This window comes from Seriola dumerili, unplaced genomic scaffold (genome assembly GCF_002260705.1).
Source record: "Seriola dumerili isolate Sdu_G_001 unplaced genomic scaffold, Sdu_1.0 BDQW01000011.1, whole genome shotgun sequence".
Lineage (NCBI taxonomy): Eukaryota > Metazoa > Chordata > Actinopteri > Carangiformes > Carangidae > Seriola > Seriola dumerili.
In genome coordinates, this window is record NW_019174266.1 from 4172693 (window position 1) to 4184669 (window position 11977).

The 11977-nt window shown below is 39.6% G+C and overlaps 1 protein-coding gene across 1 annotated transcript; it reads left to right on the forward strand.

The window, feature by feature from the left end:
• Positions 1–1118: 1118 nt before the first annotated feature.
• On the forward strand, positions 1119–11276 carry ctsd (cathepsin D). Its single transcript, XM_022747432.1, has 9 exons — positions 1119–1277; positions 4684–4840; positions 6439–6562; positions 6682–6800; positions 6899–7098; positions 8797–8919; positions 9222–9366; positions 10325–10423; positions 10716–11276. The coding sequence occupies exons 1-9, from the start codon at positions 1213–1215 to the stop codon at positions 10875–10877; spliced, it is 1194 nt and encodes a 397-aa protein (XP_022603153.1). The 5' UTR covers positions 1119–1212; the 3' UTR covers positions 10878–11276.
• Positions 11277–11977: the final 701 nt, after the last annotated feature.

Consider the following 11977-nt stretch of genomic DNA (forward strand, 5'->3'; position numbering starts at 1 on the left):
TTAGTTACAGAGTAAACCATGAAATAATGTTATATGGACTGTGTAACCACTGATTTAACAAGAAAATGCTGCAGGACATTTATGAACTGCTGACTTGATGGATTGAAGAACCTTTTATTAATGATGATGATAACTTTTGCTAATGGCTATTTAGCAACTGAGACCCAAGGGCCTCTGTTAAATATTAGTTGAGACCTGATGCATTACTAGAAAGGGCTAAACCTCAAAAACTTATGAATGGATTACCAATATTTATAACTGCATTAAATCACACAGCCATGTTATTATTGAAACATTACATTGCAACAGAGACTTTATTCAAAGAACAGAACGGAAACATCTTTGCTTCAAAATGTCATAAACACATTTACATTCACTGTGTTGTTCTCTTTTAAGTTTTGCATACAGTTTCTAAAAGGATCTTGGCTCAGGTGTCCTGAAGCTCTTTTCCAGAGGTCTACCCAATGATTTAAAGAGCTAAACGGACAAGAAAAGTGGAGGATTTTCCACAACCTGACAACCCAGAAATTGTTCTAATTCACGACTTATAGCTGATCTATAAAGCATTAACAAATTATCTATTAGTAAAGCCATTGATAATGGGTTATAAATGGTACCTTATCAGAAAGTGGTACCAAATTAATGTGTCAGGGTTTTGACTTTCATCTCATGTCTCACATTATTGACTAAGCAGCTATGTCATCATTTTAATTTCCCTAATTTCCCTATTTTTATTTTTGTCATTCCTTTTTCATCTGATATATTTTTTGTTTCTTGGATCAGGGTTATAAATGTTTTGTTTTTTTATATAGCATTTAGACAGTTTCCCGCTTCACAACCATGTTTCCATGGCTACATTAGTAGTTACATTGGTTGTTTTTTATGTTTGTTTTGTTTTTCCATGGGGGGTTGTTGTTAGGTAAACAAGACAAATAGGGAACGAGGCATGCACATCAAATGAAAACAGAAACGTTGAATAAAAGACAAATAAAGAACAAACAGGAGTCGTTACGTTACTCGCACAAATCCATGGAAACTCGGGATCTCGTTCTGAAAATCCACCGGTAGTGACGTCACTCGTGGCAGGATTTAACCTCACGTGACGCTGACTCCACTTCAGTCAGCTGATAAAACTCGGTTGTTTGTCGACGGCAGCTCGAATTGCTCGGTCATCGTCGTGTCCTATGGTTTAATGGTCCAGCTGCTGCCACAATGAGGAGTTTCGTCTTGTTCGTTTTCACGGCGTTAGCCCTCACGACCGGCGACGCTTTGGTCCGGTAAGAACAACAAGTGCTGAGATTGTGTATTAACGCGCCTGTTGTGAACTAATGCTTGTAGCTAGCTTACACAATGTTAACTCTGTTACCTAACGCTCAACGACAGAAAACGGTCTTGTTACGCACACCAACCCTAACTTAGAAGCTAGCAGCCGCTGTAGCTTCGTGTTTACATTCAGAGAAGTAACATTATACACTTTGTATCTCTCAGTATCGTTTGCTCTGTGCATGTGATCTCCTCTTTGTCTGATCTTGTGACATCAGCTTACACTGCAGGGATCCACGCACCTCTGAACTGTCTGTTTATTTTTTAATCTTTAGTTAGTCTCATTGAGTTTGATTTTCACAGGAGACCTAAGAGAACACAACTAAGACAAGCAGCTACAAGAGTCATAAACATCAGATAATAATGTGTTAAAATATAAAACGTCCCATACTGTTTAAAGTGAGATTTCCATTACTCTTTTGGTTATAAAGCAGGTCAAGCTTCTATATAAATATTGTGAAAGTATCAAAGTGCTCAATCTATGGAGAAATGCACGCAGCCTGTATTCAGAAATTGTGCATCAAAACCGGGTCATCAGGACTTCTGTGACTTTGTCATGTCACAACTATACAGACACCGCCCTCAGCCGCCCCTGGCTCATTTCAGCGCTGACTCATCATCGTTATTAGCATTTACTGTTGAGTTTTACCAAACTACAGTAGCAGGCTACAATCTGTTAGCTGTACCTGGCATGGCTGTGCATCACTCAGGAAACAGCCGGCCAATCAGAAGAGAGGCTCAGAAACGGACACAAGAGCGCTAAAGTTCCAGAGAGAAGTGATAGAAAGGAAACATAAAACTATTTTGAAATGGTTTTTGGTACTTTAAACCACAAATAAATATTCTTACAGATATCAAAACTTCAAATAAAACAAAGGAAACATGTAAAATGTGTGACCTAAACAAAGGAGGTATGAAGGTCTCTTTGCAGAATTTGTTCAATTGAAAAGTTGCATAATACCTGAAACTAGCTCTGCCAACATATGAGGAATATCTTAGTTTAGTTTGTTACAGGATCGTATACTGTAGCTGTGAGTTTGTTTTGAAGCTTCATCAGAAGAGATTCATAAATGATCATGAGATGATTGTTTCTTCTTGTCCGTGAGGAAGTCCATCTGACCTTGTGATACAGAGGAGGCTGATAAGTATGACATTTTTCATTAGTACTAAAATACTGTGATAAACAGGATGTAGCTGCTGAAGTAATGGAGCAGCATGACTGTATAGAATATATTTGTAATCAATACAGATGTTAAAGTTAACTGCACAAACTTTCACAGTTCAAAAAGGACAAACAGCCCTGAATGTTATACAGGAAACTAAAAAACAAGTCTGTGATGAAAAGCATCAAAGGGAGACTGAAGACCAGTCAGAGCTGGGCATATAAAATCATGTCATCTGGAAAAAAAAATTAAATATTTAAGCACTAAGTAGTAGTGATATTTGTTATTTAAGCACAGTGTAAAAAGTAGAAGTGTTTCCGGGAACCTAATCATGATACTTATTATAATCCTGTGCAACATGTCAACCACATTACCGACACCAGAGTCTGTGCTGCGAAAAACAAACATGGGTCAGGGTGAGACTTGTTCTCACCTCAAACTGTTGCCATCCTCCAACTCTCACTCAGCCAGTTAACCCTAAAACACAGCACTTTCACTCTGATGGCATGTATGAGCCCGTTTTAGCCATTCACTGTAAAATATTCAGTGAACTGCAAACAACTGTGTCATTTGTAAGTGCTGGGTAGTAATTGGTGCTTTTGTGTTTACTGTCATTCATTATACTCAGTCGGTTCATTACAGAGCTTCAGCAATCACTCATTTATTTTACTAATCAATAACCATTTCAATCAATTTTCAAGCATAAACATTCACCACGTCCTGTTTCTCAAATCTGAGGACAAAATCTTTGTGTTTTGGACTATTGATTGAGTAAAATAAGCAATTTCAGCATTTCGTCACTCGCGTTTCATAGACAAAACAATGAATTGATCGATGGACAAAATAGTCTGCAGGTTAATCAGTGACGTAATTCGCGGCCTTAGTTCATTAGTCCACAGTTATGGAGCTGTATCCCATCTTTAAATGGACCAAAATGCTGCAGCCAGGCTTCTGGAGACAACATGCAGGGGGCACATGATGTGTTGGCGTCTCTCCTTTAGCTACTAGTGGAGTTTAGAATTAAATAAAACATGAATTACATGTTGAAGCCCCTGAGTACATTTCTGAAGTGCTGTGTCCTCACCATTGTCTGTTTGATGATTTAAGACCCAACTTTAAATGAAGGTAGACTGTAGACTGTGCATGTGCTGTCTCTGGCTGTGAACTCTGCAATAGATTAACAAGCTTCTCAGGAATTATCTTTAAACTGATGTTTTTGCTTTCATTTTGTTTCTCTTTTAATTATATTTTGTTGCTAGTGTTTCATACTGTATGGTAAATGCTTTTATTGTGAAATATTCAGTAACTTGTTCTGAAAAGTGCTATACAAGTTAATCATTGCTCACTTTAGTTGCAGGTGAGTGACCATGTTTTAGGCTACTTGTTTTAGGGTAAATTGTAACAAACACTTCTAATTTTCACATTTTCTAGACTAAATAATTTACAAAAATCTTCAGATAAATTGACAGTCAAGTGATTGTGAGCCACAGCAGTTTTCAGTGATCATGAAGCTTATGGCAGGTGCTAAAAATAAAGGAAGCTTTTACTCAGTTTGTGTCACAGTTTGTGGTAAATGACTTTTTCCACATTCTGCTTTTCAAAAGCCACAGTGCAGCAGCATGTCAACATGTTCGTCTAGAGTTGTTTCAGTCACATGTTTGATTACCAAAGCATTTGTTCTGTGAAACTGTGCAAACACTGAAGTTAAAAGTTAATAATATCAACAGTATGACTACAGTGTAAATGAAGTACAAAATTTGCTGTTTGTTTAATATTTAATTTCTTCAGGGGAAACTTTGTTGATGCTGAGAGCAATTATTTGACTGTCCATGAACTCAACAGCTGACAATGTTATGTCACATATAGAAATATTGAGTTAATGGGGCATTGTGTTGACAAAAGGGTGGTGTTTTGGTGACAAGCATTGCGGTATCATCTGCAGCACTTGTATTGCAACATACTAAATGATAACACTATAGATAAGGGCTCAGAACTGGGTGAACCGTAACCTATAAGGCCACCACAGTCTGTGTTTGTGTTTAACAAATGAAGCAGCTGATGATCAGACTGAATTCCCGCTGCATTTGTATTTTTTTTTTATATAATTTAAATCACCAAAAAAAATAAAACAAATCTGAAATGAGGTCATGAACTAGGCTCATAATTAACTGTCTTAAATCATTTTCTTCTCGTCCAGAATTCCCTTAAAGAAATTCCGTTCCATCAGAAGGGAGTTGACAGACTCGGGGAGAAGAGCGGAGGAGCTTTTGGCCGACAAACACTCCCTTAAGTACAACTTTGGCTTCCCCTCCAGTAATGCACCCACTCCAGAAACCCTGAAGAACTACCTTGACGTAAGTATCAGTCCAAACCACTGACCTGTGGACCCTTAAGTCTTCCCTTTCCCTAATGCACCATGCAGAAGCTAAAAGCCAAGCGGAGGGAGAGCAACAACAAAGGTCCTCTTGTTGTGGCTGCCTCGGCCATCTTCTGTAAATCCTCCCAGCGGAATGGAAAATTAGACTTGGCTGTCATGACAAGTAAATCTGCTGTTTGAGAAAGGCTGATTCATTCTGATGAAGGTTAATATTGGCTCTGAAGTGATGGAGCTGTGAGACTGACAGAGGAGGAAACTTTACCATATGACAGCTGATCTAAGCCTCTTCACCCTCGTCAGCTCATGGAAATATTGTTTGTTTGCTCTCGATTTTACTTCTAATGTTTGTATCTTTAATAAAGACATTAATCAGCCTTTAAGGATTCTAAGAGGAGAAGGCTTTCAGATGGATCACACACATCTGATAATCTCTCTAACTACTGTTGCTGTTTTACATAAAATGAGGGGTGTTGACCCTTGTGACTAAAGCTAGGCTGATTATATTGATCAACATTGGCTTATCCAGTGTATCTGCAGGTCTTAAAGTAAAAAAAAAAACAAAAAAACATTGAATTTAGTTTCCTCAATTTGAAGTAATAAAAAGTCTTAAATTTAATTCATGAAGTGTTAGAAAATTTCTCTTGCCACCATTTTTTTTCTTGTTTTGTTCGTCCATCAGTCCAGAACTCAGAGATATTTCATTTACCATTGTATATGATGCAGGTCATTGATCCACATCTGTCGTTTTATGCCTGGAATCCTGGAGTGGTTTCTGGCTGTTTTGAAAGTTTTAGTTTGTCCAGGTTTTGAGCCCAATACAATGGCATTTTGTGTATTTTTAATATTTAAAGTGCAACATTTAAGCCTTTACGCAAAGACTGACAATTCAAAATCTGCATAAACCAAATCAAAACCATTTAAACAGCCAAAAAAAAACCTTCATATTTTCTGTAAATTGACTGAATCAATCAAAAAGATATTAAACTTCTGCATTTTGCCTAGAAAAGCAGAAACTACTTTGTGGCCTGAATGACTCGACAGAAACTCTTACAATATTTAGCAATGATGATTTTGACCCAAGCTGTCAGTCATGTGAAACAGAAGTTTGCTTCAGCTCCTGAACTGATGGAGTAATCATTTGCTTTGTTCAGTGGAATTGTTAAACTGCAGTAGCTGATTTATTTACATGACTCGGTAACTATGTGACCTGCGTCCTAATAACATTTGCTGACACTGACAGCTGTGAGGCCTCATCAGCAATGAGAATAAAACAGACTTGACTGACTGGTGTTGACTCACTTTGTACAGTTAGACCTTGGTGACATTGTTTTAATCATAAGACCTGCTCAGTTTCTCTGCTGTGGTAGAAATGACCCGTTTTCTGCCATGACACATTATCCTAAGTATTTTTCTGCGTAAATGAGATTAGCTGCAGAATTATTTACCGGATGATTTTTAAAGATCAGATTCTTTGAGCCCTGGAAACACCAGCTAAATCTCTTTCCAAACACTGTTGGTTGTTTTTAATAATAATAATAATAATAAACATGTTTTTTTTTTTTTTCCTCTCACCAGGCCCAGTATTATGGTGATATTACCCTGGGTACCCCTCCTCAAACCTTCAGTGTGGTGTTTGACACGGGTTCCTCCAACCTGTGGGTTCCCTCCGTTCACTGCTCCCTCTTAGACATTGCTTGCTGTAAGTCCTAATGTAGCTACAAATACATTACCAGTAAATAATAATTTTCTTGTAGTGCACTTTGTCTCTGTAGAATGACGTGGCGTCTGACTTACAGTGAATAATATCTATTTTCACAGTGCTGCATCACAAATATAATTCTGGCAAGTCCAGCACATATGTGAAGAACGGCACTTCCTTTTCCATCCAGTATGGATCTGGCAGTTTGTCGGGCTACCTCAGTCAGGACACGTGCACAGTAAGCTCGTCTCACACGTTAGCACTGTCACAGTGAACTGTAGTGATGTGAAACCCCCTAAGTTCTTTTTTTTTTTTTTTTTTAATTCCTGTTTCTAGATTGGAGACATAAAAGTGGAAAAGCAGGTTTTCGGAGAAGCCATCAAGCAGCCTGGCATCGCCTTCATCGCAGCAAAGTTCGACGGGATCCTCGGCATGGCCTACCCACGCATCTCTGTGGACGGGGTGGCGCCGGTCTTTGACAACATCATGAGCCAGAAGAAGGTGGAGAAGAACGTATTCTCCTTCTACCTGAACAGGTGGGACTACAGATGAAGGAACTTAACAACCCCTAACTAACAGTGTAGCCATCGTCACGGGTTCTGCTTCTGTTTCCACTGAGCTCCACCTGATTTTTGATCGTTCCTAAACCAAAATTTTGGTGCTACTCAGGAGTTGGTTCTAAGTCCAAGTACCAGGTAGTGTGAGGGTGAGGGAACGCAACAGCTGGTTGCTTGATGTGTTCAGTTAAGCACTGCAAGGAACTTTGTTTCACTATATGAAACAAAAGTCTGTGGGGAAACTCAGAAATGATGGCACTCCACCTCACAGTGTCTTCTACCCCAAGTTTCTTTATTATCAATCCAGCAGCAGGATGTTTATTTGTAACTCTAGAGAACAGAGAGAGAGTGGGACTGGCACTAAACAATAAACTCAAACTACAGTAATGGAGAGTGTGCAGGATTCTCTGTTCTCAAGACTTTTTAATCCTGCGCACCTGTGATTAAGACTCTGAAGAAATTGGGACCTGATGATATTAAAATTTCATTTTGTGTAAAGGTGAAAGAAAATTGATCAGCGTCGCATTTTTTATTATTATTCCACACCTTCACTCACCTGCCATAGTTTGCTCCACTGCTCATATTGTAAGGCTTTAGTTTTCTGTAATCTACTTTCATCCTGTTTTTCCTGAACTGTAAAATGGAGGTTTCTGTTAGTCGTCCTTGTTGTAATGTGACGACACGTCTGCTTGACCAGTCACAATCAACAGCACATCAGTGTCAAAGTATAGTTCACAGTAACTCGTCTCCAAAGCAGGTGAACAAAGTGGAAACACAAACCAAACCAATGGTTACAGTTAATGTTTGGATAAGTTGCTGCAGTGGAAAAGAGCAAATGTTCAGTTTAAAAGCTGCATCACTCTGCACGCGCTGCTGTAAAAGTCACAAACAGAAAACACTGTACAAGCACAAACTGACAGAACTGACCGCTGCCAAGCTTGTTCCAGCAGAGTCCCTGAAAAAGTCTGGGTTAGGCCATTCAAATGTTGCTGTCACACAGTGTACAAGCATCTGTGGCTGGTATATGATGCCTGTGTCAGTAGAGGCCACTGATAATGGAGGATAAGGGAAACGTGCAGATGGATCATTCTCACACAGATGAAAACATGACATTTCTTGTACTGATCTGAATTTTGTGTTTGTATATTTTTGTTTATCTTTTATTTTTAAGACTTTTCAAAATTTTATTTTATTTTATTCGGTAAATTTCAAGATTAGGTTTTATTTTAATTTTACATGGATGTTTATCAGGAGAGCTTGAATGTTAATGTTGCTCCGTGTCTGCTGCTTTAATGGTCCTTAAACTGTGGAAATGTATTGGACTTTGAGGCATCTGAAAACTGGCAACGGTCTAAATGAAAAACTGTACTGCCTTCTTAAAGAAGCTGGTTGACCAAAATAACATGAATGGAAACAGAAATACTTTTTCCTGAAGCAGCTGGTATGAACTTTTTCAGTGCTTTGAGGGACACAGACAAAACTCCATTATAATCTGGAGAGCAGTTTCAAAAGCATGTATTTAGAAATGTCTCCATATAAAAGCCAAACTATCTGCCTGGCTTGATAACACGGCGTTTCATTGAGGAACAACATTTTAACTCCATCCTCAGCAGTTGTATCCTGGTGTTTGTCTCCCGTGGCGACGGTCAGGTGTGACTTCATGTTTTCTTCTCTCAGGAACCCAGACACTGCGCCCGGCGGTGAGCTGCTGCTGGGAGGAACCGACCCCAAATACTACACCGGTGACTTCAACTACGTCAACGTCACCCGCCAGGCCTACTGGCAGGTCCACATGGACCAGTGAGTGCTCAGATACAACACCCACACATCATGATATTGGTTCTATCATCATTATAAAAAGGCAGGCTTAGTTATTGTTTCTCTGACTGGTGGCAGCACAGAGGGGACACTCTTAGAAGACTGTTTTCTTCCATTTAGATTAAATCATTAATGGAAAATAATCAACAGATGAGTAAACTGTAATTACAGCCTTCACTACATGCTTCCTCTAGTGTGTAATTTCCAAACCTCCTTGGCAACGGGACACAGTGATGCTGTTATTGTACTTTCAAAACTGAAACGTGCATGTTTGTGTGTAACAGGATGGTAGTGGGCACCCAGTTGACCCTGTGTAAGGCCGGCTGCGAGGCCATCGTGGACACCGGGACATCTCTGATCACCGGCCCCTCTGCCGAGGTCAAGGCCCTGCAGAAAGCCATCGGAGCCATTCCACTCATACAGGGACAGGTGAGATGGACACAACAGGCCTCACTTGAAAACACTGAAGAAAAAGAAAAGATAAAACATACAAGTTATCCTCTGTCACTTGTCAACCAGTGTCACTGAACAGGTAGTTCTGGAAAATTATTTAATTTGGCTGCAGCAGCTACAGAGCTTTAATCCCTTGATGCAGACAAACAAAGAGGGACGCAGGCCTGAACCTGAACCACAATCTACTCTACTTGTTTCCAGCAGTTTAACTTGTCCTCTGCAACACCAACTCCCTCGAGTCCTGGGTCTGAGGAGCAGGGCTCAGTCCTCGGGTCCATTGTCAAACTGCTTTAAGCGCCGCACTGGTTTTACTTCATTTAGGTTAACCAATAGATTCAGATAGAAACTAAAAACAAATACAGTCTCTCTATCTACAGCACGCCGATTAAAAGGTTCCCAAAGCTGCGTCAAAAACAAATCTGTTAAATGGGTCAATAGGATGTAGCACAGTTGGTGTACGTTAGTATTCAAATTTATTTTTAAAATGTCAGAACAGTGTGAAAAATAAATGTTTTTATCCCCACTCTCAGTAACTAGGAAACTTGGATTTTCTTAACGTTTATCAGAACAACCTCTTCTACCAGGAAAGTTTTTGAGAATGAGATGATCAGAGACGCTGCTCAAAAACCTTTTTAAGGAAAGAGGAACGTTTGCTCGAGAGTTTTCAAACTTAACAGAAAACATGAAACATCCCGCGGATGTAAAGAGCTGAAAGGTTTTGTCAAGAAAAACACTCAGCAACAGTTTTGATAACAGTATTTTTCATGTGTTGATCTGTTTATTCATACATCCATGTACCATTGTGGAATCGGATTAGACTTCCACAAAATTAATTTGTTTTATACGTTCAGTCTCCTTTCATGTCATTTATGAATCTCATGATTTGAACTAGAAACAGACATTTGCATTGAGGTGAATCCTGGTTGTGTTTCAGTACATGGTGATGTGTGACAAGGTCCCGTCGCTGCCCGTCATCACCTTCACCGTGGGCGGACAGAGCTACAGTCTGACCGGAGAGCAGTACGTCCTCAAGGTGAGTCTGTGTGCAGGAGATGTTGTTTTCATCCAGCAGGGGGCGAAATGGAGTCAGCTCCAGCAGTAACAATACAACAGTGTGACTGAGTGTTGCCTCATAACAAACTAAACAAGTGCAGCTTTGTTTGATTTGGCAAAGCCAGGAGGAGGCTGGTGTGTTGTCTGAGGAGTGATTACACACAGATTCATGTGGTTGCTTGTTTTTCTCTTTCCTCTGGACTTTGTCGTATTATTTATTTAATATCATCAAAACTTGACAGCAGCCTCGTCTCCGTCTTTGTCTCATCCAGGAGAGTCAGGCTGGAAAGACCGTTTGCTTGAGCGGCTTCATGGGTCTGGACATCCCCGCCCCCGCCGGGCCCCTGTGGATTCTGGGAGACGTATTCATCGGCCAGTACTACACCGTGTTTGACCGAGAGAACAACAGAGTGGGCTTTGCTAAGTCCAAGTAAGCACGTCTGGCACTGAAACAATATGTTCAAGTGCAAAGCTAAAAGTACGAGTTTCAGGAGAGAAAAATTCAGAGCTGCACGTTTTCTGTTGCTTTGCAATCAAAAAGTATTTAGCAATAGATGTTGTGTAGAGCATAAATGCACTGATTTACAGCGGCGTGTGTGAACCAGACTGGAGAGTTGATAGGTTGTGTGATGGGTTTATATGATCAGGGATGAGTTGATTGTATCAGTACTGCCCTTTTCAAACATGATCCTTTTTTTTTTTTTTTTAAATCAGGGATTTGTTTAAAACAGAACACTTTTAATTTTAATTTTAGGAGGAAGTTGATCCTCTATTACTGAATTTGTGATGTATCTTAATGTGATTGGCCTCAATAAACACTTTTTAAAAGATAATCTGGTTTTACTGTTGTGTAGCTTTAAAAGGTCCCATATTGTATAAAGTGAGAGGTCCAGGTTCTATATTAATACTGTGAAAGTATCAAAGCGCTCAGTCCACAGAGAAATGCACACAGCCTGTATTCAGAAACGGAGCCCTAAAACAAGCTGTCAGGACTTCTGTAACTTTGACGTCACAACAAAGCAGTCACAGCCCTCAGCTATGCCCCAAGCCCCGCCCACATGGACCCACCATCCAACCTTGAAGGATTTGGTTTCTCTGAGTGTTTATCTGAAATATGTCCAAATCTGACAGAATCTGGCCAATATAGCAAAGACAGGCTCTTTCCACCTGATCCCAGTTGTTATGGAAAGCTAAGCTAACTTGCTGCTGGCTGTAGCTTCAGATTTAGTCTTCTCACCGAACAGGCAAGGAAACAAACAGCGAGGCAATCCCTTGACTCAAACTTTATTATTCCCTCACACTCTACATCAATGTACAAAAAGTCAGCTATACATTAACCATAGATTTATCCATAAAAGTTATTTTACTGAACATGATCAATAAAATACAGACCACATAAAAAAAGTCCTCTCAGCTGTTTAGTATTCAGTAGATACATTTTCTCTTCACATATATTTTTCACCATGAAATCTAGACACCACTGGTTCAGTTTAGTAAAGCTTGTACAGAACGTGTGCAGAGTGGATGAGACAGA

Excerpts from the sequence above, each read along its gene's own strand:
- ctsd (XM_022747432.1), top strand. The coding sequence starts at position 1,213 with ATGAGGAGTTTCGTCTTGTTCGTTTTCACGGCGTTAGCCCTCACGACC. Across the intron at positions 6,801-6,898 it reads TCAGTCAGGACACGTGCACA|ATTGGAGACATAAAAGTGGA; the intron begins GTAAGCTCGTCT and ends TCCTGTTTCTAG. Across the intron at positions 8,920-9,221 it reads TGGCAGGTCCACATGGACCA|GATGGTAGTGGGCACCCAGT; the intron begins GTGAGTGCTCAG and ends TGTGTGTAACAG.